The sequence below is a fragment of the Oreochromis niloticus genome, linkage group LG7 (assembly GCF_001858045.2).
Source record: "Oreochromis niloticus isolate F11D_XX linkage group LG7, O_niloticus_UMD_NMBU, whole genome shotgun sequence".
In the NCBI taxonomy this organism is placed as follows: Eukaryota; Metazoa; Chordata; class Actinopteri; order Cichliformes; family Cichlidae; genus Oreochromis; species Oreochromis niloticus.
Window position 1 is genome coordinate 24,901,691 of NC_031972.2, and position 25,094 is coordinate 24,926,784.

General features: G+C 39.1%; 2 protein-coding genes across 5 annotated transcripts; both read left to right on the forward strand.

Annotated features, from left to right (window-relative positions):
- Positions 1-1,177: 1,177 nt before the first annotated feature.
- Positions 1,178-3,732, forward strand: snrpd3l (small nuclear ribonucleoprotein D3 polypeptide, like). 2 transcript variants are annotated; one of them, XM_003444346.5, is made up of 4 exons: positions 1,178-1,335; positions 2,051-2,191; positions 2,887-3,079; positions 3,520-3,732. In XM_003444346.5, the coding sequence occupies exons 2-4, from the start codon at positions 2,066-2,068 to the stop codon at positions 3,582-3,584; spliced, it is 384 nt and encodes a 127-aa protein (XP_003444394.1). In that variant the 5' UTR covers positions 1,178-1,335; positions 2,051-2,065; the 3' UTR covers positions 3,585-3,732. The 2 variants fall into 2 exon arrangements, with proteins under 2 accessions (XP_003444394.1, XP_005451407.1); XM_005451350.4 differs by having other exon boundaries at positions 1,199-1,253.
- A 1,438-nt stretch (positions 3,733-5,170) lies between these two features.
- On the forward strand, positions 5,171-24,798 carry camkk2 (calcium/calmodulin-dependent protein kinase kinase 2). Of its 3 annotated transcripts, none has more exons than XM_005451351.4 (18): positions 5,171-5,499; positions 9,965-10,277; positions 10,478-10,819; positions 12,651-12,698; positions 13,758-13,811; positions 15,110-15,161; positions 15,635-15,768; positions 16,074-16,110; positions 16,264-16,285; positions 16,409-16,497; positions 18,020-18,219; positions 18,405-18,458; positions 18,543-18,616; positions 18,761-18,848; positions 19,199-19,330; positions 20,629-20,732; positions 20,878-20,931; positions 21,845-24,798. In XM_005451351.4, exons 2-18 carry the CDS (start codon positions 10,047-10,049, stop codon positions 21,915-21,917), a joined length of 1,788 nt encoding a protein of 595 aa, XP_005451408.1. In that variant the 5' UTR covers positions 5,171-5,499; positions 9,965-10,046; the 3' UTR covers positions 21,918-24,798. The 3 variants fall into 3 exon arrangements, with proteins under 3 accessions (XP_005451408.1, XP_003444452.2, XP_005451409.1); XM_005451352.3 differs by lacking the exon at positions 5,171-5,499 and adding an exon at positions 5,663-5,842; XM_003444404.5 differs by lacking the exon at positions 20,878-20,931 and having other exon boundaries at positions 5,173-5,499.
- The last annotated feature ends 296 nt before the right edge of the window (positions 24,799-25,094 follow it).

The following is a 25,094-nucleotide window of genomic DNA, read 5'->3' on the forward strand; positions in this document are numbered from 1 at the left end:
CAATGGTTTTTTTGTTGCATGTTATGATATTTTGATAAGCATGAGATAAGGGTTATCAAAATGATTTGGTTATGGATATTACATAGCTGAGTCATAAAAAATAACAAAGATAAGGGGCCATTGTGGTATGATGACCTGGAGGAAAACAATCCAGTGTGTCCCTCTATAGTGTGTCATGCTGCCATAAATTACACATGTGTGACACCGGCATGCAAAAGGATTAAGCTATCTTTTAGAAAGAAATGCAAATTAGCAGAAACTCGGTAACAAAAGATTTATTGCAGCAGAGACCACAGTGTTTATTTAAAGAGTCATACTCTGTGCATTCCCTCTCTGGCTGATGATTTCAGTCAGCCTCATAAATTACCCACCTCCACCAATGCACCGTGTAACCATTGCAAGTACTGCATCCTTTGTTCTACACCTCTGATGTTCTTCTTTTTAAACCCCTCAAACTTAAATTTGTTAGTACATTCTTTTTGTTGTTGTTGGGGTTTTTTTTTCAAATCTTAGTTCTTCTGATGTGACTTTTTCTTTGCAGCCTGGCTAAATGGGTCACCATCCTTACTGTTAATGTTGAAACTTGTGTTTTGGTGATTCTTGTATCACTTAAAAAAAGTTACCAGAGAATCTGAGAGCAAACTATTTCTCAAGCTGGAGACTCTGCTGAATCTATCCAGCTGCTCAGTTGTGCACCACGGCCTGCAGGGAGCTACTTTGATGCTGTTCTGTTCTGTGAATGGTAACTGTAAAAGTGTACTTTCGGGACGGAATTTCCCACATACGATAGCCTTTGTTACTTGTAATAATAACAGTATGACTAGATTCACAGATAGCTGATGAGAGACAGGCTAGAATATCTGCTCATTCTTTATTCTTTATTCCGATTCACACTAGTTGTCCCTTGGGTCTAAAGATAAAACAATACAAAACATCCAACCATCAAGAGACAATCAGTCAACACATTGGAAAAAAAATAACCCATCAAATAAAAAGAGAATAGTTCCTGCAACTTATATGACAAACAATGACATATTATGAAATAATAAAAAAATACAATAAATGGCATCTATCAAAGATCTACTGATGATCACTTGATGTATCATTTTTTTTCGCCAATCGGTGTATCCAAATTCCTTGTGAACCCGTAAAGCCATAAAAATACAGATCCCACAATGCACTGCAGAGCATCACAGGAAGCATTCGATTGAACCGCCGGTGCATTGTGGGAAGGCGGAAAAAGGGCTCAAAAGGTAGGGAACCGCGTCTGGCGCACGTTGCAACGTCAAAAGAAGAAGCAATAACAAAGAAACTAGCTTTTACGATAGACTCCAGGTAAGAAACAAAAATACTCGTAATTCAACTGAGACTGTAAATTTTTTCCATGCTCATTAGCAGCGTTGTTTGTTTCTTGTGCGTGTGAATCAAGCGCGTTCGTTCAGGAGCCAATATGGCTCCGTCTATTTGCCGAACTAATAACTTATTACTGCAATAAAGAGGCAAGTGTTAATGTTGAAATCGTATTTGTGTCATTTTAAGTTTAATTTGTTACACATGGCATTAATTGGGTTACATTATTGTATGCAACCAGGATATATTATTGTCCATTAGCCTAGCTCGCTAATGAAGGCTAATTCCTCTCGCAGCTTCGATATTCAATGATTTGACTGAGAGATTCGCTTTATTGATCAGAAGTTAACTGTAGCTTGCTCATCCCATCTTAACGAGGGTCACTGATTGTTATATATTAACTCCCAGCAACTCTTTAAACAGTATAAGAGAGCTGATTATCGTTACACAGGCAGTACTCGAGTGAAAAATAAATTGGCGAGGATAATGATGTGTGGACAAGTGAAATGGTTCCTGATTGCCTCTCTGGTGTTTCTGTAACTAAACGCATCGCAAAATTAACAAGCCAGTTAGCCATACAGTTTGGTTACAGTTAAGTGTGATGTTTGATGAAAAAAAAAAAAAAAAATGCGTTTCCAGGAGCTTACAGCCTGTGAATGTGCACAGTGTAACATTTCTTCTGCTAAATTTTGTTTTCCAGAAACATTCTTGAAAAATGTCCATCGGCGTTCCAATCAAGGTCCTGCATGAGGCAGAAGGCCACATTGTGACCTGTGAGACCAACACTGGAGAGGTTTACAGAGGCAAGCTGATCGAAGCAGAGGACAACATGAACTGCCAGGTCAGTACATGATAAAGAGTGGAAAGTGAATGTGGATGGTGCTCCTCCTTACGGGGGTCCCATCAACCAAACTGTTGGTACTGTATTGTTTTTATGATATTTTTTTTTTTTTTTTTTTCCTCCCTTAATTAGAGTAATCAACAGTTTAGTCTTTAATAGGCTGCTTGATCATTTGAACAAGTTTTGTTTACTTTATTTTCAGGTAAATGCCCCTAAATGGCTTAAGGTCTTGTAAGGCAACACCGATAGAAAAGCTTAATGAGGCTAAAAGGAATTGCATTACAAATAATAGTGTCTTTGTTCTCTGCGTCTCTCTGTTTTCCCTTTAGGTAAATGTAAAAGGACATCTGAATGTTCAGGTTCAATTTGTGGTGTTTTTATTTTAATTATAACATTTATTTCTAGTTTTTTGTTTATATTTATTTTTTTCCCCCGTAGTTGTTTAAAGGTTTCCAAGCTTTCCACCTGATGGTGTCAAAATAAGAGTGAATTGTGCTAATCAAGTACTGGAGACCTAGATCTGGTAGCTGCATTAGTAAGAGCCAGTTAATTAAAAATTGGTCCCAGATCAGATGGTAAAAATCTGTTCCTTTTATGGCTTTGTAAAGTTTAGATAACTACTGTTGACTTGAATAAAACACTAAAGAGCAGTTTGATTACATTTGTTGAAAGAATGATCTTTCTGTTTCTTACAGATGTCTAATATCACGGTGACTTATCGGGATGGCCGCGTGGCACAGCTGGAGCAAGTTTACATCCGTGGCAGCAAAATCCGCTTTCTGATTTTACCCGATATGTTAAAAAATGCTCCTATGCTGAAGAGTATGAAGAACAAGAACCAGGGATCTGGTGCAGGAAGGGGCAAGGCAGCTATTCTTAAAGCACAAGGTGGGTGAAAATTCGCAGTGGATTGATACACCTGTCAGTATGTTCAGTAGTGGGAGCAACTGATGGTGATTTAAACTCACTGCATGCATTGATTGCCTTTTTGTGTTTGTGCAGCATAACTAAATCCTACCATGAGAAAAGTGCTTTCTGTCAGTGTTGCTCTGTTCCTTGTGTAATAAGTACAGTCTTGTCATAGGTGCAGGGGATCTGTCAAAAACACTGACTTAAATGTTTCATTGTTGTTCAATTTGTCTTCACATCCCCTTTAAGATAGAGCTGATATTTTGCCAAGCGGGTGTTAAGGATACAAAATTAGACTTCACTGTACTTCTCAAAGTACTGAATGTATTATTAAGGTTACTGAACAGTTTTTCTGGTTCAGTGAGGTACTCTACATTAAAAACTGATAGTATGCCATCTTTGTTTTTTGTGCTCTCCAGTGGCTGCAAGAGGACGAGGGCGTGGTGGAATGGGAAGGGGAAACATCTTCCAGAAGAGGCGATAATTGCTCCAGCTATATTAACATTTTTGCATTGTATAGTTTTTGTTTCCCCCTTGAATTTGATATGTTGGATATCATTTGAAATCTTGTACTTTGCAGTCAGTTGCTTTAATTTCTTTTTTTTTATTAAAATAAAAGTTTTTCAATTTGATGTGTCCTGATGTTTTTGTTTTGTTTTTCTTCTCCCACTTACAAGAGATTCACTTGTGCCAACAGTCTTATTTCAAAACATCCAATATTTAATAAGGAATGTACTAGGAATGCGGTGTTTAGCTTTATCCAAGTAATTTCAGTGTTAAACCCTGGGTTTTCTGTACTATAAAAGGTTACCTGAGTATATTGCCATGTTGCCTTCTGCTGTGGACCAGATAAAATCGGGCCTAAAATCACCACATACTAACCAATCAATTCTTTGGAAATTAATTTTACTATTCCAGAGGAGTCCTTGGCCCTGTGCAGATGGCAGCATTTAAAGGATTTCAGCACCATCCAGTCTTTTTTCCGTAATGGGCATCAGTAGTAAGTACTGCATTGATTCTTAAATGCTACCTCTCTTGTGTTGGCTGCAGACCTTGTATAAAATGTGCATGTAGCCTAAGCCTACATATGAATGTTGTTTTTATCTTTGTTTACGCTGACCTTTAAATTCATTGGAATTCAAAGGTAGCTAAAAAGGACAAAAACCAAAAACACTTTTAAACATTAATGAAATGCTCAATTATAATCCATGAGATTCTTCCCCTGTTTTAATACTAGAAATGTGATATTGGAAAGTCTGTTAACTCGCATATCATTTTCAAGTGTTGTTGACCAAAACACTCAAAGTGCTCACACATTCATGCAGAGCCTTTAATACTTAACTACTGTATAGCACTTCTTGTTTCAGAAACTGACTTCTGATTTCAGTCTGCATTCTGTGTTTAATATGTTACTTTTTAAAAAATATTTTTATTGTAGGTTTATCTTCCTTCATCTCTTTCATGTGAATGGTCAGGCAAGACCCTGGGTTACTTGACACCAGATTTGTGTTAGAGGGATTGTGTATCTCACATTTTTTTGATGCATAAGTGTAGTCTTTAGAAAAACAAACAAACCCAAAATGTTTTGGTTTGTAAATTAACTAGTTAAATTGTGACCATGAATCATCTTTCAGGATTTCAAAGTCTGAAATTCGCAGCAAAATTTACCTTTTTTTTTTTACTAGTTTTCCTGAGTTGTTTTAAATGAATGCAAAAAAAACTTAGAGTACTTTTATACCAAATGCAGAGCAAGCAAGATCTTGAACTTGATAGTTAAAACAGTGGTTGCATCACTCTACTGTGGAGACAGTGCCGGAAGCTTAATGATTTAAAGATAATGGCTATCAGAAGCAACCACATAGACACAAAGGACGTGTAATGAGAGTGGCTTGGCTGTAGTGTCCTGGTAGCCATCACAGCCATCCTAAATATAACAGTCTTATTATATAAGACCTCTAAATAAAATCGGCCCATCATTAAAGAGCCAAAGCCAGTTTATTTTACTAGGTCCAACTCTCCAGTACACCACAAGATGGTGCTACTAGGTCATAAAGCATTTAAGGCAGAAACGACCAGGAACCGTCAATGTTATATTTAGAACTCGTGAAATAAAAGAAGGCAAAAGGGCAACGTAGCCCTCAGCGGAAGTAGCTTAGGTTGTTTGTTAGCACATAATAGCGTTACGTTAAATGCCTGCCGTTAACATTTCCTCCATGTGAAGCACGGGACCTGCGTGCTCAGCTGGATTGGTCCGTGAAAATATCGGTTATCAGTCTGTTACAGTCTCCGTTTCTCAAACAGCTAGCTAGCTCTTGCAGGGCAGAAGCTACTCACACAGCAGACGAGGAAGGAGAGGGAACCTTACATTTCTAAATTGTAGGCCTAAATAACACGCCAAGGTAAGGTTTTTGTTTGTTAAATCACACAGTATATATACAGTTTTCTTTCTTTCTTTTTTCTTTAAAAAAAAAAAAAAAAAAAGATTGCTTCCTGCATCTTTGCCAGCGGCTGTAGCATGAACGTTACTGGGACGTACTAGCATCACTGACTCCTTCATCCACAACATCTGTATCTTGCCAGATGAGGCAGCTGCTAACGTTAGCTGAGCTGGTTGGCTTAGAAGCTCAGAGCTAAGTTAGCTTAGACTTGAGACGGCGGTGACTTTGTGAACGCCTAAACAACACCGGAGCAGCTTAACCGCTTTGACATTTACAGTCGATGTAGCAGCTCCTATCTGTGGGTGTAAGTAACACGAAACCCGGTGGTGCCAGTTGCATGTGCTATTCTTTATCGGTTATCTCAAAGATTGTTTGTGTGGTTGTGAAATTGCAGAGACAACGAGTCTCGGTTTAGTCTCAAATCTTCATGTTGGGCTCTGGTAACATCTAATGTTATCGCTTTTGGGAAGTTGCGCTGACATATTCTTGAGGAGAGAAAGCCTCTGATGGCACACAGAGTCCCCGATGTTATTTATTTTAGTTATCATTGTGTTATTTTTTGTTTACTTGTATACAAGTAATTTTAGTCTTTTGGAAAACAATTTAAAGTGTGTATATATATATGTATATATATATATATATATATATATATATATATATATATATATATATATATATATATATTATTTGACACATTTAACTCCTGGCATCACTCTACAGAATAAATTGAACTTTAACTTTGATATAGTAGGTTTAGTGGTTATTTTATAAGGTTAGCCTTAACCTTCCAGTAGATACAGAGTAGAAATGTGTAGAAACACATTTAATGTGTTGTACCTTCATTCTGGAAAATGCCCTTTAAATTTACTTGTATCATATTTTTTTAATGATTATGATTATGATTATGATTATTATTATTATAATTATTGAAATTCTTTATTTTCATTCAGCAATTTATGTTTTGAAGGCTGGTGACAGAACTAGTAAAATATGTTTACAGATTATTTTAAGTCTGTCCAATAGAGAGGTAAAGAGAGATAAGGTGCACACTTTAAATAATACATAAATAAATAAGTTAGAGTAAAAAAAAAAACAATAAGAAAATTAAAATCCAGTTTAATAGGTTTAACATATTTCACCCATTAATTAATCCCATTAACCTTTTACTCCCAGTTTCCTTAATCCTTTCCATGGTATAAATATCACTTACTATCTCTGTCCCCTCTGTGGCGGGGGCTCTTGTGTCATATCATTAAAACCGTTTAACAGGAAATGGCTGATATTTGATTTGTGCCATTGTAACGTAGGGCATGACTGATACATATTTTCACAGAGTCTTTGTGGAGTTTGCATTGCTGCCCCTCCGTGAATCCACTGGAGGGCTGTTAAAAGGGAGATCTTTTGCTCCACCATTGTCAAGTGCTTTCGTATCAAGGAGGCTCAGATTGGCGGGCTTCTCTCTGTCTTTATCTTGCAATACAAAGCAGCTTGCTACATAAATAAAATTGAAATAAGTTCAATTTAATGTCTGGGTCACCAAATGAGTTTTTCAGATTCTCTCTAAATTGTGCTGTGATTATGTGGCAACACTGCAGCTAAGTTGATCAAGGACAATAATTCCTCCATTTACAGGAGCTTATCTCTTGCACGGTGCCGGACATCGCTGACAGTGTAACCCTGTTGATCTTTTAATGAAGCTGGGGATCCTCCTCTGCTCCAGATGGCCCTGTGTTGTACTGGTATTTCCATAACACAGTGCCTGTGTTGTTATTAATGCTCTACATGGCTTGGACCCCCTGCAAGTTGTGATAAGTCCTCTCTTCCCCTCCCATCCTCTCCTGGTCGGATAGTGACGGGCAGGTCACATGATTTTTGTTATGGTAAAAGGCACGGTATGGCATCTGGAGCTAGGCAGCATCTGTTGGTGTTTCTCGAGGCTCAAATCTGACTCCTTGTTCTTCGTCGTGCTGCTGTGATCCGCAGGGATCAGGGAAGTTTTGGGCTTTAGCCAGCAGTTCAGTCATTAATGATGCACAGTGTCTTTGTACAAAAATGAAATTGAAGTCTGTGCAGTTCTCTTGTATCACAGAAACTTGGTGACCTTTGAGGTAGCGTATTTATCTTTAGTGCGAGGGAATTGGGAGTTTGCAGTTTCAAAAATGACTTTAGCAAATAGTGGATGCGAAATATTGTATCAAACCAACTCATCATGATTTCAGAATCTGAATCAGAATACTTTATTGATCCCTAGGGGAAAGTATGTAAGCATGCAAGTACAACTCCTGCTGAAAACCCAGACTTTCTAGGTGGGAAACGAGATTTGCAGTAATATTGTCTTGTCTGACTAACAGTTATACTGTCAAGTTAGGAGTTTATGCCATCATCAGTTATGATAATGCATAAACACTTTTTTGTTTTCATGGAAACAGGCCTTGTTTTGTGTCATCTGTGTATCTGTGGGTCAAACTGGGTAAGTTATCACTCACTTCTACTCGGAATACTTTTTTTAATGAATTAAAACCAACCAAAAAGTGTCTGCTTTTAATAACATTTCAGACGTTTTCAGATGTTATTAAAGCCAGAGGTGTTAAATTGACCTAGAAAAAGAAGCAAATAAGCAACATTTATCCTCTACAGCAAAACTGAAATGAGAAGTTTGTGGTTTTGAAAATGTTTAAACATAACAGTTAAAAAAAAAATGTAAAAAATCACAAGGTGGTAATTTTTTTAAAAGGGCAATTTAAGTGGCTAAAGAGACTAGGCAGTGAAAACACCCAGCAATTTCAGTTCCTTCTTATTAAACTGTTATTCTGTAATGTGCAGCATTTCTTTTCCTCTTTTGTCAGTTTACATCACAATAGTACTGTATATATAGGTTGGCAGTGAAAGAAGAGAGCCCACCTGGAGTGGGTGTTTCTTCCCACACATGGTTCTCGCTCTGAGCTTGGCTGGATCTCCCACTGTCTTGCTTGCCTTATGGCTTCCCTTTGTTTTTTTTTTCTCTGTATCTGTGAGGTTTACTCATCTCCCACACACTGACAGTGCCACAATCCTGTCAAAACCATGACAGAAATATAGGGGATCTGTATGTTTCTTTTTCTTCTTCTCTTTTCTCCTGTCTCCATTTCTCTGTCACGTAATATGCAAATAATAAACTGAGCGGATTTCAAGATGGAAATTAGCCTCTTTTAATTATGCAAGAAATGGTTTTGGTTAGATGCTTCACAGATAAAAATTAACCACCATGCTGCTGTTGCCAACATCAAAAGCAGACTGCGCCCTTGCTTTTATAGATGCATTGTATCTGTAGTTTGCGATACTGGACGCATTTGCCTGAATTAATTATCACCTAACAGAACGTGTGGGAAAATTTCTGCACCATGGATGTTTCTTATGGAAGCAGCCCTATCTGCTTATGTTTCAGAGCCAGTGAACAGCATCCCTGATTGTTTATCCCACACCTTTTCATTACACCCACAAGTTGGGTCGTGCTGCTCAGGCTCTGTGGATAATTGAACCTTACATGTAAATTTTACCATACTTTGTCACAGGATTTATGCCAGCCCTAAATTATTCTTGGCTGAAAAGAAACAGCCAACCTCTGTTTTTCTTAATTTCGGCTCCCAGTTCACAGTTTAAAGTTGTATGGCGCCAGTTCAAAAACAGGGGAAGTATGCACCTTTCAGTGAAGTTGGCTTACTGTGCATTAAGCTAAAATTATTAATAGTGGAACTGAGGTTTAGTAGTTTGTTTAATCTGGCTTCACCCAAATCATGGGTGAAGTGTAAGACTAATGTGCAACCTCATTTCTAGTAGTCCAGGTGACTGTGCAGATGTTACTAGGAGAACTCTGGCAAAAGGGACTGTGTGAATAGGAAATTGCATCTTTTACAAACACAGAATATTGCTATTGCTTTAATTAATATTTGCTGATGATGAGATAATGTGTAGATGTATTGCTTTGCACCTCAATAAAGATAATAAGGATATTTGTGTACTATGTGTTATTAGTTTATATGCATTTTTAAATATATTTATTCCCCTAAATCCAAATCTAATTTATTAAATATATATATTTATATAAATAAATATAAGGATACTTTAACATAGTGAAAATATCTTGAAAGTTGAGTGGTTTTGAATCTTAACAAGCAATCAGAGAAATAAGCTTTTATGGTAAAAGGGCCTGCTGAAGCTTCATTGGTGAATCCACATGAATCTATTAAACCGTGAATCATTTGCATGATTGCAGACATAATTGTAGATTAGAGGTTACAAGGTTCAGAGTACAACCTCTGGGATAGTGTAAGAACGGACTATCTGCAGCATACTTCAGGAGGAAATGGCCATAATAAAAAAAAAATAAAATAACACAGTAGTTGTAAGGGTGTGAAGTATTAATCACATGCACTTTCTCATTTTTCAGTTTGCTGTCATAGATTAGGAGACATTCCCCATACGTTCCCATCTGATGGAGCAGTGGTTGGCAGTCTTTGTGAAGAGGCACCATGTTTCCTTGTCATGTAACCCCCTGGCCATCTGCTGAGCCTCCAGCCTCTTGCAGCAGTCATGCAAATCCAATGCAACCCTCTCAGCCGTTGCCTGATCTACTGTGCAGCTGTCCTGCCCCACCTTTAAACACTCACTCTGAGACACCCTCGCCGGATCCAATGGAGTCCCTAATTGTCGTAACAGAGTATGAACCCAGCCAACCACCTGGAGAGGCTGGGGAGGAAGAGGTAAGAACAACAAAGGCAAGGGTTTATACTGGACAGGTTGATGTCTACTGTATGAAGAGTAAGGTTTAACAGGATTTTTCATATAACAATCTGTGTCTAGTAGAACCGTAAGTACATCAAGGTGCAGGTGGATAGAGGATATGAAGTGGATGATTAGTAAATAAGAGAAGTATAAACCATTCAAATCCATCTCATGTCAGGTAGAAGAAATGGACAGTTCAGAGACCCCGGAGCCAGCTTCCTCTGTGGCAGCACCTTTCCGGACTCCATCCTGTGACCTTCTGTCCCATACAGTTGGTCGGCCAGAAGCTCTACTACCCGGAAGCCAAGAGCAAAGGGGAAGGTTAAACTTTTCAGACAGGAAACTCTCTCTGCAGGAGCGCTCACAAACGGCAACCTCACCCTGTAGCTCACCGGGACTTAATGGGCGCTATATTTATCCATCATTACCGTACTCCCCCATCACATCACCTCATTCTTCTCCACGCCTGCCCCGCCGGCCCACTGTGGAGTCCCATAGTGTTTCCATCACAGACCTCCAGGTATGATAAAGCGTTAAAGCTAATTTAGTTTCAGTTTTAATGGTATAAGGATTTTGTAGCTTGCAATGTGTCTCAGCCTGCGTTAAATGGAGAAAAATAAGTGTTTAATATAGTGTATAATAAGTGTTAGCCATATTGGTAGCAGTAGTTTAATATCTACCATGAGTGCTAAGTCAATATGAGTTATAATGAGGTTGCAGCATATGCCATAATATTTATGTAATTTTTGCACCATCTGACTCATTGTATTCCCTTCAGCACTGTGTATTGCGTAAACCATTACACATGGATAACCTAACTAATGACACAGAGCGAGGCACTAAAGTGCCCCACACATGTTAGTGTGTCATAAATAATACCACAGCTGTCTGAAAGTAAGAACTACATGTGCATTTGTCTTAAAATCAGCAGCAAAGTGATAAAGAGCAAGCTTTGTGGACACAAAGGTAAGGTTTTATAGTCTAAGTAGATGTAGCTGTGTAGCTGTTACATGTAGTTGTAGTTAGGACTTTTCAGAGCAGCAGGCTGAAGAGACTTTTTGCTTTCTCATAATTACATATTGAAAGTGATAAAAGGTTAATTAGGTGAAATATTTAGAGATATCCTGCAGATATGTCTTGCAGTCTAGAGAGGAGCAGTCAAATAAATGACATTTAGAAATGTATTTTAATGATGTGTGGGACAGCCTTTGGAATGGGAGCCAAGACTGTAATATCAATAAGCTCCAACTTTATTAGCTCTGCCCTTCATACTGAAGAAAATCTATTGAATTCTTCCCTGTTCTTACTCCAGAACAGCTTTTTTCTCTCACAGCCTTTGTACTGCTAAGCTGTCTCTTTGACACGCTTCAAAATATCCTAGCACAAACACACACACCAAGCTCTTAATGACAATGGCGAAGAGAAGTATCAGGAAGAGTAGTACAAATGCTTAAATCTTGACGATACCTACATGACATCTACATGATGTTAGATTAACCCTTTCACTTATCATTCTACTTTAACAATGCGTTTGACTGAAAAGCAGTACCTTTGGTACCAGAGCCTTCCCACGTCTGTCAGCTCCTCTCTGTTGTTCAAAACAAAAAACACAAATGTTTAGATTAGCAGCTCTACTATAATTTAACTGTGATTCTGTCGTTGTGTACTGGTACTTTAAGGCAGCGGTCCCCAACCCCCGGGCCTCGGACCGGTACCGGTCCGTGAGTCGTTTGGTACCGGGCCGCGAGAGTTGAGGCTCAGGTGTGAAATGTCTGGTTTTCAGGGTTTTTATCGGTTTTCAGCGTTATTTTGTTATCGTTTTTATCGTTAACTCGGTTTTCCTGGGTCCTTTCACGTGTGTTATGAATAAATCTTCTTTTTTTTGGTACCGGCACTAGTTTTATTTTGTTGTATTTATCCGCGACACCTTAAAGGCCGGTCCGTGAAAATATTGTCGGGCATAAAGCGGTCCGTGGCGCATAAAAGGTTGGGGACCGCTGCTTTAAGGTGTCCTTAGGAGTTTTGAAAACACAGTTTTCAAATATATATACATTTTTCCTGATTTATCCATTCTTGCCTTTGACGAGTCCTGTTGATTACAGTTGAATTTATTATTGATTAGAAGTGAACGTTTATTTAAACTGGATTGCATAAAAAATGAGTAATTGTCCTGATTTAGAGGACAACAAATCAGTGGCTGGTATGAAGAAATATGTTAAAAAATGTTAATGGAGAGAAAGTGTTAAAGGTAAATTTGAGGTTCAAGACAGCATTGAGGCAGATTTTGTAGGAATACTCATGATGATGTGACGATTGTTTTCTTTTTTCCCCTCTCTCGCTCCCTCTTAAAGGACTGTGTTCAACTCAACCAGTACAAGCTGAAAGATGAGATTGGAAAGGTACCATGAGAGACAGCTCACTGATTGCTCCCTTTCACTGACTCTTCCATTTTCTCCTCCCGTCCGCCTACTAGATGTCTGTCAAGTAGCACACATCATCAAGGACATGCAGTAACAGTCTCTGATATCCTCCTTCCCGACTGTCCTCATTTCCCAAACTCTGTGTAAACCACGAGGCCATGGGAGAGTTGGAAGATGGATGAGAGGCTGGTATAAATAGCGCTCTCTAAGGGTTGTGCAAGGCTTTGTGTGTGTGTGTGTATGAGTGAGTGGGTGTGTGTATGTATGAGTGAGTGGGTGTGTGTGCCTATATGAATGTTTTAGATTGTGGGCATTGTTAAGGCAGAATGTGTGTGTATTTCTGTATGTAGGTAGACATTTTAATGTGTGCGCACAGTGGAGACAGTTAAAGCCTTTTGGAATTGTTGGAGAGACTTGTGTTATCAGTTTATCTCCAGGACTGTAGGATGAGCTGTGTGCTATCTCTCCAATCTGCAATCTGCTCCCCCAGCAGGAACCGACACTGCCCTCTCTCTCTCTCTGTTTGTTTTTGTTCGTACACACAGGCTTGTAATTAGGCCTACTTTTTATCCTGAATTTCCTGTGTGTGGGCAGGGAAGCTTGATAGCATAAACCAGATCCAGTTTCCTTAATTAGCCTGAAATCAAAAATGAAAGAGAGAGGGGAGCGATGATTTGAATTTCTCTGTTCTCACTTTGAAGCAGCTGCTAATCATTCAGTGTACTCTGTCAGCACACTCAATTCCCTTGTGTGTTTATGTTTGTGTATTTATTCCTGTGTGTATCTATGTATTCCTAAAGTTTGCGTTACACTTTTAGTGTCACATTAAGAACTAACTGCTTAATATATATATGTATTAGTGCTGTCAGCGTTAATCTCGTTAAAATCACGGGGCGATCCGCGCTAACTCGCTAATGGCGTTAATGCGGTTATGGCGTTAACGTCATTTTAACGAGATTAACACTGACAGCACTAATATATATATGTATATTTTCGGATTTTTCCCTCATGTTTTCTTTTTTGCTTGTTTCTGAACAGGGCTCCTATGGTGTTGTCAAGTTGGCTTACAATGAGGATGACAACACATACTATGTGAGTTTGTAATCCACACGCGAGTCCAGATGTGATTTATTTCCTTATCACAGGCCAGGCGACCGCTGGTTAACTTTGCAATAATCAACCGCTCTTGTAATATTTACTGGTGTGATTTGATGTGGAGCCTCTGCATGTGAAAATGTCTCCAGATAATTCAGCTCATTGACTAATGTAATAACACATCATTTCAGGCTTTTGTGTTTTTGCCATTCTTGATTATTGCTGCAGTTCTCATTAAGCTGCATGATAGCGATTGACAATGACACAGGGATTATTTTAACATTCTTCCCGAGTGACAAAGGCCTCGTGTCGCATTCGGTGATTATATCATTGCCATAATAACTGAGGGCATTGAAGTTATTAAAGAATAGGGAAAATATTCACCAAACAATGCCGCTGTTACACACCGTGCTTTCTCTTCAAGTCTGATACAAATTCCTGTCAACTTTGGCAATTTTTGAAGACATAATCTGGTGGAGAGAGAGAGACATTGGTCAGAAAGATCTATCTAGACGAGGGATAGATACAGTTGTATCAGTGTCTGCACAGTCAAAAACGGGCTCTCAAATAAAAGAAAAAGAAAGTACAATTCAACAGTATGTCAACAATCTTTACGCAAGAGAAATCACAAGAAACTGTTGGTCCACTTCCACTGTGACAAGTCTTGGAATGCAGACATGGCTAAGAGATCCCAAAGCTCACTCACTTAATGGCTGCAATGCAGGTGGGAGACTTGCGTGTATCCGCATCGCAGAGCATCTCTCAGCTGTTCTGCTCTTATCGTCTTCCCAGCTGGTGGTCAGCTTTCTTCCCTTCCTCTGGGTCAGGGAGGTTGCGCTCTCAATCGCTCTCGGGTCAGCTGAGGCACATGACTCCACCCTGCCACCCAGACTTCTCGTTAACCCCTGTCTGCACCTCCAGACGAAATTTGATGTTTGAAAACACTGTGTAGTGAATGGAGTTGGGCTTTCTTTATGACATGTAACCACTTAAATACCAAACTTGATAGACGGTGTAGTGCAGTTGAAATGCTGTTTAATGTAAATGTGCAGAAAATGTGCCTGCTATGGCTCATATTTCAATCATCTCACACCACGATTGAGAAAAGCTGTCTACAGTGACAGCAGTGACAAACACACCAAGCATTTTCAAGCTACGGAATTTCTAGGTGTAGGGTGTAAGAAACCTGTAAGCATGCTGCTGTTTCTCTTTTCTTTGGCTTTCTTGGCTGCTGGACTCATTCTGTTTCTCTTAACCTGTTGCAATCCAACTAAGTTTCCCTCTCTGTGCTGTAGGCGATGAAGGTGCTTTCCAAGAAGAGGCTGATGAGGCAGGCAGGTTTTCCACGTAAGTTTGGAGTCAGGGCCATATTTCTGTGTAAGGTCTCAGTCATCCAGTTCAGGGTAGTCTAAAGAGCTTGGAAAGAAATGCGACTGGATTTCTTTAAATTTCTTGAAGACGTGTCACTTCTCATCTGAGGAGCTTCTTCAGTTCTCAAAACCAATGGTGGAGAGTCCCAGGTATTTAAACCCGAGTGGAAGTTCTCCCTTAAGAGGGTGGTTGACCCACTGTTGATCATGTGTCTCATCACATGGCCAAAGTGTTAAAAAGCTTCTCGGATGAGAGATGAAACATCTTCAAAAAGTCAGCTTCTTTCCAAGCTCCTTAGATTCAGGACCATATGGTTAACACAGCAGAGCATCTGTAATGTCTGTAATGATAATGTTAATGTTAACAGCACATACCAATACTTAGGATTTGACTCCATCTTTATCCTGTCTCTCTACCCTTCTCATATTGTCCCCTTTTTCCTCCATCAGGGAGACCTCCTCCTCGTGGGGCAAGAGCCGCTCCCGAGGGGCCTGCCCAACCTAAAGGGCCGCTGGAGCGAGTCTATCAAGAGATTGCCATCCTTAAAAAGCTTGACCACCCTAATGTAGTCAAACTAGTAGAAGTGAGTAATCTTGTAAAACGTAGATATTTTCATTTGATCTCTAAGGATTACTTATTGGTATTACGCTAATTTTAAATAAGTTGACAAAGGAAAAAAAACAGAAATGGCATTTTGAAGAACCTTAAAATGTACATAAATTGTGTTAGATGTAAAACTATCTTTCTACTCTATGTATACTTATTAGAAATTCCACTGAAGGTATATTTAACTTTGCCTGGTACAAAAGATAAAAAGATGATCTATTGTGTATCTGTTTGTATCTTTGTGTGTTCACACATTTCCATTCCTCTTCATTGTGGTGCCAGGTTTTGGATGACCCCGGTGAGGACCATCTGTACATGGGTATGTTGTGGCCAGACAACAACACATCACATAATCATTATGCATGCATAAAGCAAGCATAAAACAAAGTCAATTTTAACCTCATCTTTAAAAGATGTGGGGTTTTTTTTTAGTTTGCTTGTCCTCGCTAACCTCCTTTGTTTTCTGTTACAGTGTTTGAGCTGGTGAAGCAAGGGTAAGCTAAGCCTCTTATATGGTAATGATTGTGACACTGGAATGAGCCCAGTGTCATTAGTTATGATTGGTAATTGAGTGTGTTTGTGTGTGTATCTGTTGATGTTGTACCTTGTGTATCTAGGGCTGTGATGGAGGTGCCAACAGATAAGCCTTTCAGTGAGGACCAGGCACGTTTTTACTTCCAGGATCTTCTCAGGGGAATCGAGTACTGTGAGTCTTCAAAACCTCCTGCTACTCTTCCACCTACCCTGTGACTACATTAGTGTTTATTATGCATGTGTAGATAGATTTAATCTGACTTGCAAAGTGAATTAATTTTACTCAACAGATTTTATGTTGTTAACCCACCAAGATCGCCAGCACTGTGTACGACATCAAAATGGCTCATTAAACAAGTTTACCTTGGTCACGCTGACTGTGACAGTTTTTCTACTCTTGAAATGTTTTTCAGTTTGTACAAAATAAAGCACTCAGTGGACACTTTATTAGGTACACCTTACTAATACTTGGTTGGACCCCTTCATGCCTTCAGAACTAATCTTATTCTGCATGACATAGATTCAACAAGGTGATTAATAAAGGTGTGTGGAAAAATCCAAGTAGATCATTAGTTTCTGAAATATTTAGACCAGCCCATCTGGCACCAACGACCATGCCACGTTTAAACTCACTCAAATCACTTTTCTTCTCCGGTCTCCGTTCTTCGGCTGGACCTTCAGCAGGTCTTCTTGACCATGTCTACATTGCTGAACGGTACTGGGTTGCTGCCATTGGCTGATTAAATATTTGTGTTAGCGAGCAGGTTATCAGGTGTTCCTAACAAAGTGTGAGTGTATACTTGTCAGATGTAGAGGCACCAATTTCAAAAGTTGAATATCCTTTTCATTATTGTTTGGACAAAATTCTGAGATTCAGTTTTTCATTTTAATTTTTCCTTTGTCATATAGCTTTGTATATATTCATATGACATCACCTTTGCATTCTGGTAGCCCAGGTTTTCCTGACCAGGTGAACTAATAATAGCACAAATACAGCTTAGACCACAGATTCTGAAAATGTGTTGCGTCATTTCTTTAATTCAGTCTTCTCTTTGGAGAAAAATATCAGCCAGAGATGTTTTTCCCATACTAATAGTTTTGTTTAAAAACTAGCTCATTACAGTGATGTTGCATAGTATCAGCATGTCCCTATAGAGATAAAAGTCTGCTAATGCTTGTACATTAGAATTATGATTGTGGTAAGAAGATGAAGCTCTGATTGTATAATCAAGTGCTGTCCTTCTACAGCTCTTCCCTGCCATTTACACAAGGCCTTCGTCTGAGCTGCTCTTGACTCTATCAACACTCCACAAAGTTCATTTCACATCATTTCAGTGGCTCTTAATGCATATCAGTGCAAGCAGGGATGGACACAAAGTAGGCTTGTTTTAGTCATGGCGCAGGTAGATTAGTTAAAAAACAGTTTAAATAATTAAAGCATACTTAACTCTCATTTTCACATCTTAACCAGGTAGTGTGGACATAATTTATTATAATTTACCAAACCTCTACCTAGCTGTCTAACTACGCTGCCAGAGATTCTTCTTCACAAGTCCAAACCATTAAAAAAAATGGTCAAGCCGGCAAATTAGTTTTTCACCATTAGAACATCTTAATTCTGCCATAAACTGAATACTACAAATGTGACCCGATTGCTGTAATAAAGTTTCTTTGTTCGCTTTTTCTGTTAATAGTACATTACCAGAGGATCATCCACAGAGACGTCAAACCGTCTAACCTGTTGGTGGGAGAAGATGGACACATCAAGATTGCAGACTTTGGAGTTAGTAACCAGTTTGAGGGAGCCGACGCCCTGTTGACCAGCACAGTTGGAACTCCCGCTTTTCTTGCTCCTGAAACGCTCTCTGAGACCAGAAAGAACTTCTCTGGAAAGGTGAAGCAGTATTCGGCTAACTAGTGCCCTCTTGGGATGACTTTCAGAAATGCAAGAACTTTTGATTTTGATTTTCTTTTTCCATTAGAATGTTCCTGCTTTCCAAACATTTATGAAATTTTGCATCTCAGCTACCCAAAAAGCATTTTCACATCAAATTAAACCTGTTTTGCTTTTCTGCTAAGGCTTTGGATGTTTGGGCCATGGGAGTGACGCTGTATTGCTTCGTCTTTGGAGAGGTGAGTGTGGGGAATTGTAAAAACATTAACATTTTTTGGTACTAGTGATCCTGTTAAAATCAACACATTTTTTTGTATTCACAGTGTCCATTTATGGATGAGCGCATTCTCAGTCTTCATCAAAAAATCAAGACACAACCCGTGGTGTTACCAGAACAGTAGGTTCTGCCTTGCTCTTTTAACAGATGGCTGTTCCCAGTGTTTATTGTATAAATAGCGTATTTATTAAATTAAATACACAATTTTGGCACTTTCTCAATAACATATTTACTCAGTTGTCTAATTTGATTTCGTTACAACAGTGCCGACATATCAGATGATCTCAAGGATTTGTTATTGAAAATGCTAGACAAGAATCCAGAGACCAGGATAACGATCCCACAGATTAAGGTAAACACACGGGTAGCTGCTGGTTGCCGTGTGTCATGTTTAAATATCACACACATAAAATGAAAAAAAAAGGATTGTTGTTCTTTTGTTTGGACATTACAGTATTTTATGTCATTAAATTCATAAATCAACTGTTTGCTCTGTAAAGTATAATCTATAGCAGCTTACATATATTTATAGATATGAATGAATAGCTTACATTGATCTAACAAATATAATTTTGCACTTAGATTCAGCCTTAGTAAATTTTTACTGTTGTGCCTCCAAAGACACTATGACTAAGTTTATATGTGTGACACATAATCTGGTTACCCAAAGAACTCCTTTTTTTGCCTTGCGCTTGTGTCCAGGTACACCCATGGGTGACAAGGCACGGTGCTGAGCCACTCCCCCCTGAGGACGATAACTGCTGTATGCTTATTGAAGTAACCGAGGAGGAAGTGGAGAATTCTGTTAAACACATCCCCAGCCTGGCAACAGTGGTGAGTTTGTGAACTAATTTTGTCTCACAAAAACATTAAAAAACATTACAGTCACTTCAGACCCTAATTTGCTTTTCTCTTGGTGTCATAACAGGAAATATCACATTTGGGTATCATTTATGGGCAACTTGGCTACAATGAAAGAGTAATAAAAAGTACCAGAGAGAATGAATGCTCCATTGGGAGTAAAAGATTATTTCTTAGCAAATTTGCATTAGTATAAATTAGCTTAATTAGTTAGCACAACAGAGTGTTTTAGCAACTTATGAAACAGAACCCAGCAAAGTTGCAAAGAGTAGAGGTAGTGAAGGTAGATGAGTTTAAATACTTGGGGTCAACCATCTAAAGTGCAGGTGAAGAAGACCATGCAGGCAGGGTGATGTGGGAGATAAATATCATGGGTGATTTGTGACAGAAAGATAGCAGCAGGGGGGAAAGGCCAGGTTTATAATACCTTAGTGAGACCTGCTATGATATATGGTTTGGCGAGTTAATGTCGAGATTTTCCCTAGGAGAGACCAGGAATAGGAATAAGCACATCAGAGGCAGAGCTCAGGTTGAGTGGTTTGGAGACAGAGTTAGAGAGGAAAGGCTGGGATGGTTTGGACGCGTGCAGAGGGGGGATAGTGAATATACTGGGCAAAGGATGTTAAAGATGGAGCTGCCAGGCAGGAGGAAAAGCGGAAGACCTCAGGGAAGGTTTATGGATGTAATGTAGGAGGACATGTAGAGCGTTGGTGTGACAGAAGAGGAAGCTAGGGATGGGGTGAGATGGAGGCAGATGATCCGCTGTGGCGACCCCTAAGGGGAGCAGCCGAAAGACGAGAAAGAATTTCAGTCACATTGCACCATCCCACAGCTGAGGCACTGCACCTACTCAGTTCCTCTTTCAACACTTTGAGCTACAGCAGATGCATGACTCATTTTTTCAAAAAAAATTTATTTTCTTTAGCTACATTAATTAATGTTGTTTAACATTTTTGTTTGACTTTTAACTTTAAAAAAGTTAAAAGTCACAAACGCAGAATACATCTGACTTCAAAATTCATCAGATCTACCACGACATTGCCATCTGTTATCACAGCAGAAACATTTTCTTAAACACGAATTACATATTAATGATATAGTGGTGTTAGATGAGTACTGCATACTGTTTTGTAGGACAATAACATCTAGTAGAAATCAGTTTTTTAGCTGTGTTCTCATTGTTAGGGTTCTAAAATGAAGGAAATTTTTAAAATGTTTAAAATTGAAGCTTTTCATCTTTACATTACTAAGCACTGTTTACTTTTTTGAAGATCCTGGTAAGAACTATGCTCAGGAAGCGATCCTTCGGAAACCCCTTTGACTGGGGCCGGAAAGAGGACCGCAGCAGTTTGTGTCCTCCAGGGCAAACCCTCACGTAAGCACTGTTTACAAAAACACTACAGTCTCTAAACTCCTTAGAAAAAGGCAGCAGCAGAGCCAGCCGAGGCTTGCCGAGTAGTTTGTCTGAAAGACTGTTGGTAGCCTGTTGTTATTTCTCTCCCCCTTCTCCTGCCCTGTAGGAAAGGCAGAGCAGGCAGTGTGAGATACTGCTACATTCATTGTAACCAAAAAAGGTAAATAATGCTGGCATAGCTCTTGCCTGCTGTAATGCTGTTTAAGTGGTCGAGAGAATATTTTAAGACCCGCTGGCATGATATAAGCAGCTGTCTCCCAGTATGGTGGTGATGGTCAAATACTCCTGTGCATCACATTTGTTAACTAACCTCTGGTGGTTTGGGGGCGTTTGGAGAAGCCGTGTTAGGGAATGTTGAGCTTCACTTAAGAACCTTCAGTACCTACAATCCAATTTCCTGTCGTAATCTGTGTCTCAGGGTGCTTTTGGTGTAGTATGAACTGTGTAGCGGGGAAATACTGTAAATATGTCATTCAATTAGGCATTCATATAGTGGAAGATAAATTAGGACGCACATAAGCTACTGAGTGTAAACAAAACTACGCGAACAGCAGGTGACCAGCTGATACACAGAACAATGTCCTTTATCACAGAGGGTTCATTAGGGTATTAGGTTTTTTTTCTGGGTTGACCCACAAAACAAAACAAATTAAAGAAGCATTTTAAAAGTCAAGTCAAAATAAAAAGCATTTTTGTCCACACTCAGTTCATCATGGGCCAAGAGCATCCATTTATCTTCATGTGTTTTTACTTTCCCTTGCATGAAGCAGTCTTGACATTTAATGAAAGGACATGCCTGTAAATTAATGCCATCTTTACTTTTTTAAGATATCGTTTCCCCACTTTCACCAGTTGTTTTTTTTTTTTTAACCCCTTTCCTTGGGCTCTCCTTCACCGTATCTGCTGTAGAAATGAACTCAGTGTACTCTGCCATGTAACAGCTAAATGGTTGCTTTCACTTAATAAACAGTGCTTAATAGTAGCTGATTATTTTCTCTGTTCAGTGAAAAAGGAATGACAGCGAGCCTACAGCACTGCTATAACTAACGCTGCCTCTCTGCTGTGTTACTTAGGAAACAGGAAAGCGGTGACGGGATGAGAAGTATGAACCTGCCCTACGTGGGAGAGGATGAGACTCTTTCCTGATGCGGGAGGTTTAATATGCACGCTGGCATCTGGCTGCCTGCAATCACACAGCACAAAACCCCTTTACTCACAGTTTTATACTTGCAGCCCACACATGATTTCTTGGGAGGTGGTCAAGTGTGGCAGACACTAACAAAAGGGAGGAAATACAGCTCAAAGGCACTTTGATGATCACTTTCTAAGCTTTTATTCTGTCCTGTCCTCTTACACAGTTTAATTTAAGGTTATGGGACTTAAACTGTAACATGGAAACCATCCAAGGGTGGGGCATCCTCCTTTACTTTCAACCTGAGCCCCCTTTTGCCTGGCCCACTCCTTCTCCTACCCTGCATGCTCTTATAGTCCTAGCATGCTTTGTCTCAGGCTTAAGCTGTACAGTTTTGGGTTTTATCATAGTCTAGCCACTTGTGTTTCAGGTATACGGGACGAAGGAATAATCTGTTTTTGGCAGGGGGGTTTTGGGTGGGGGGGCGGGATGGTTGCCTCCGCCATCACCACCAACATTTAAATAAGCAGTTTTCTTAAAAACGATTGTCTGGTTCACTCTGCTTCGTGGTAGCAGTGCCCAGTTTGGTAACACATTTTAGAGTGAAGTATCTATAGAGTTTACCCAAAGTGGGGAAAAAAAGGAGAGTGAAAAAATGTTTACTTCACCGAATGCATGTGTTTACTTTCCCAATGCAAACACTGTATAAGCTATTTCTAAACAGTTACATTGTTGTACAGGCATTACTTTTGTTTTTTTCTCATTTACTACAATCAATAGCTTTCAGAAAGCTTTAATACAGTTGATATAGTGCTTTGTGAATAATAACATTCATTGCTGCATACAAGAGGGCATAAAAAAGTCATCCTTCCTCTTTCCTTGTTTTAAAGATCTAGTGCTTCTGGTGAATCTTTTTAAAATGTACAATTATGTGATTTTTAGGTGTTTGCTATAAATCCTGCGTGAAGGTGAAGGTGAGGTACTACCTGATGACTTTGGGGGGAAAACACAATGTGTTAGTTCAAAATGATTCTGTAGGTTAAACGTGTTGTTGAAGCTGTAAATCGGTCCGTTTAGACAAAAACGGGCTTTGTGGTCGGATACCGAGCGTCACATGATTTCACTGTGTTCACGTATTTGTTTCACTTCTCCAAGTTGAGGTCTGTATGCAGACAAATTAAACAGAAAATCACAATTGAACCTCAAGCTTAAAAAAACAACAACAAAAAACTTGTGAAGGTTTTTACTAGTTTTGTTTTTGTATTGTAGGAGGTACTGATATTATGTTAAAGCTGCACATTTCAGAGCACCAAAAAAAAGTCATTTTGTAAACTATGATAAATTAAAATAAATAAATAAATAATGCTGATCTATTAGAAATGGCTGCTGAAGTGAGTTTAGAATGGAAGCATAGTGCAAATGCAGACTTTTTGTACAAATCTATGCATGACATATCTGTCCAAGTGTTTGGTCTGGGCTGTACACAACTCTGCAAATATTTCAACTTTTAAAGTAGGTTTGTTTTATATTTATTAACGAGCTTCATTTTCAGTCCTAAAGCATTAAATCATTTATGCCTCAGCAGTAAAAGGCTGATGGGGGTTGTCGTCACCCTGCCAGGATGCTCAAGTTTATTAATGCGATAACTTGAGAATGAAGCAACGCAGGAGTTTCAAATTGTAGCTACTAAAAATCTCTGACGGGTTTAAATCTCAGTGATCTTGACCTCAAGGTCAGAGCTCAAGTTTTCTGAAATGTAAATGTGATAACTCGAGAACAAGGTGACGTAGGATTTTGAAATTCAGACCACAGGTGCATCTAGTAGGAGGCTGAGGGGTACCACTGGCCACTGCCAGTATTTCTTTTTCCTCCCACACATTTGTACATTTTGTTGAGCCATCATTGGTTTCCCTCATCAGTGTGTCTTTAGTTAACTTAGCGTATTAGCACGATATTGAAAGTAGTTATTACATTCAATGCTTCCACACACTAATTACTTCAGCACTAACGTGTTGAATGTATGAGAAAGGGACTGGAATTTTTTTGTACTTACTTCTTGCATGTCACTCTGAACTGTACTGTATGTCCGTTTTTTAAGACGAGTACTATGCACATGGTGTAACTTTATGGTGCAACGGTACGCCCTGTCAGATACCTGTCATGTACACCGTCCACACCCACTGAGCTGAATCTAGAGGGCTGTATGTGGTTAATTATTTTTGCTCATGTATCTTTTTTTTTTCCCAAAAAGATATCCACCGTAGAGCGTAGGGACATGCACTTTGGTTTTAGACTTCCAATAAGGTTAAAATTAGTTTTAAAGTGTAATTTCGGGGAAGATATCCAACAAATAATAACGTTTATCTTCAGTTTGCTCTGGATTGTGGACTGTTACCACATAGTTGTAACATAGTGCACCTACTGTAAGTTGCTGTTAACTGTCAGATTAATTTGTGGTCATGAACATAAGAAGACAGATGCATTTCCTTTGGTGTGAATATTTTCCATAACCAACAAGAGTAAAGTGAGCTACTGTTTGAGTGTGAATGTGGGGTGCAAGCCACAAAAAACAACTGTATGATAAATATTTTATACAGTATTTAAACTTGTAGTTGGTTTCAATAGACCTGCCCATTGTTGCCAGAATGGTCAGGCTAAGTGATTAACCTTTATTGTTCACACAATTTTGCATTCTGTAGTGTAATCAATTTTATTAAGAGCTTTCGGGGGGGCGGGCTCTTTTCCTCCTAAATGCATGCTAACTACTGAACACATACCACTGTATTGTCATAGCATGAGAGGTCCTTTACATTAAATGGGACCTTTAAAGTAAATATTCTCTACATACCTGTACCTTGTTCATAATTTGAATAAAGTATAATTGCCTTTCTGTAATGTTGTGGATCGAGTTATTGATGCAGTTGCAGAGGTAGACCACTAGGCTGTGCTGTGCACCAGAACATACTGTGATTCTTGAGCGGCTTAATATCACATTGTGCTCTTTGTATGTGTGTAATGCACAGCGGGAGCAACATTTCTGCATCTACCATATCCTTACAAACACTTAAACGCTGTCGTGCTTTCATTCAACAATTCATGTATACACATTTCATGTGCTCAGCACACTCGTGGACGGTTATTTTTCAAAAATGGGGTTTAGTTAATAGGAAATCTGCATGTGAATCCTGAGA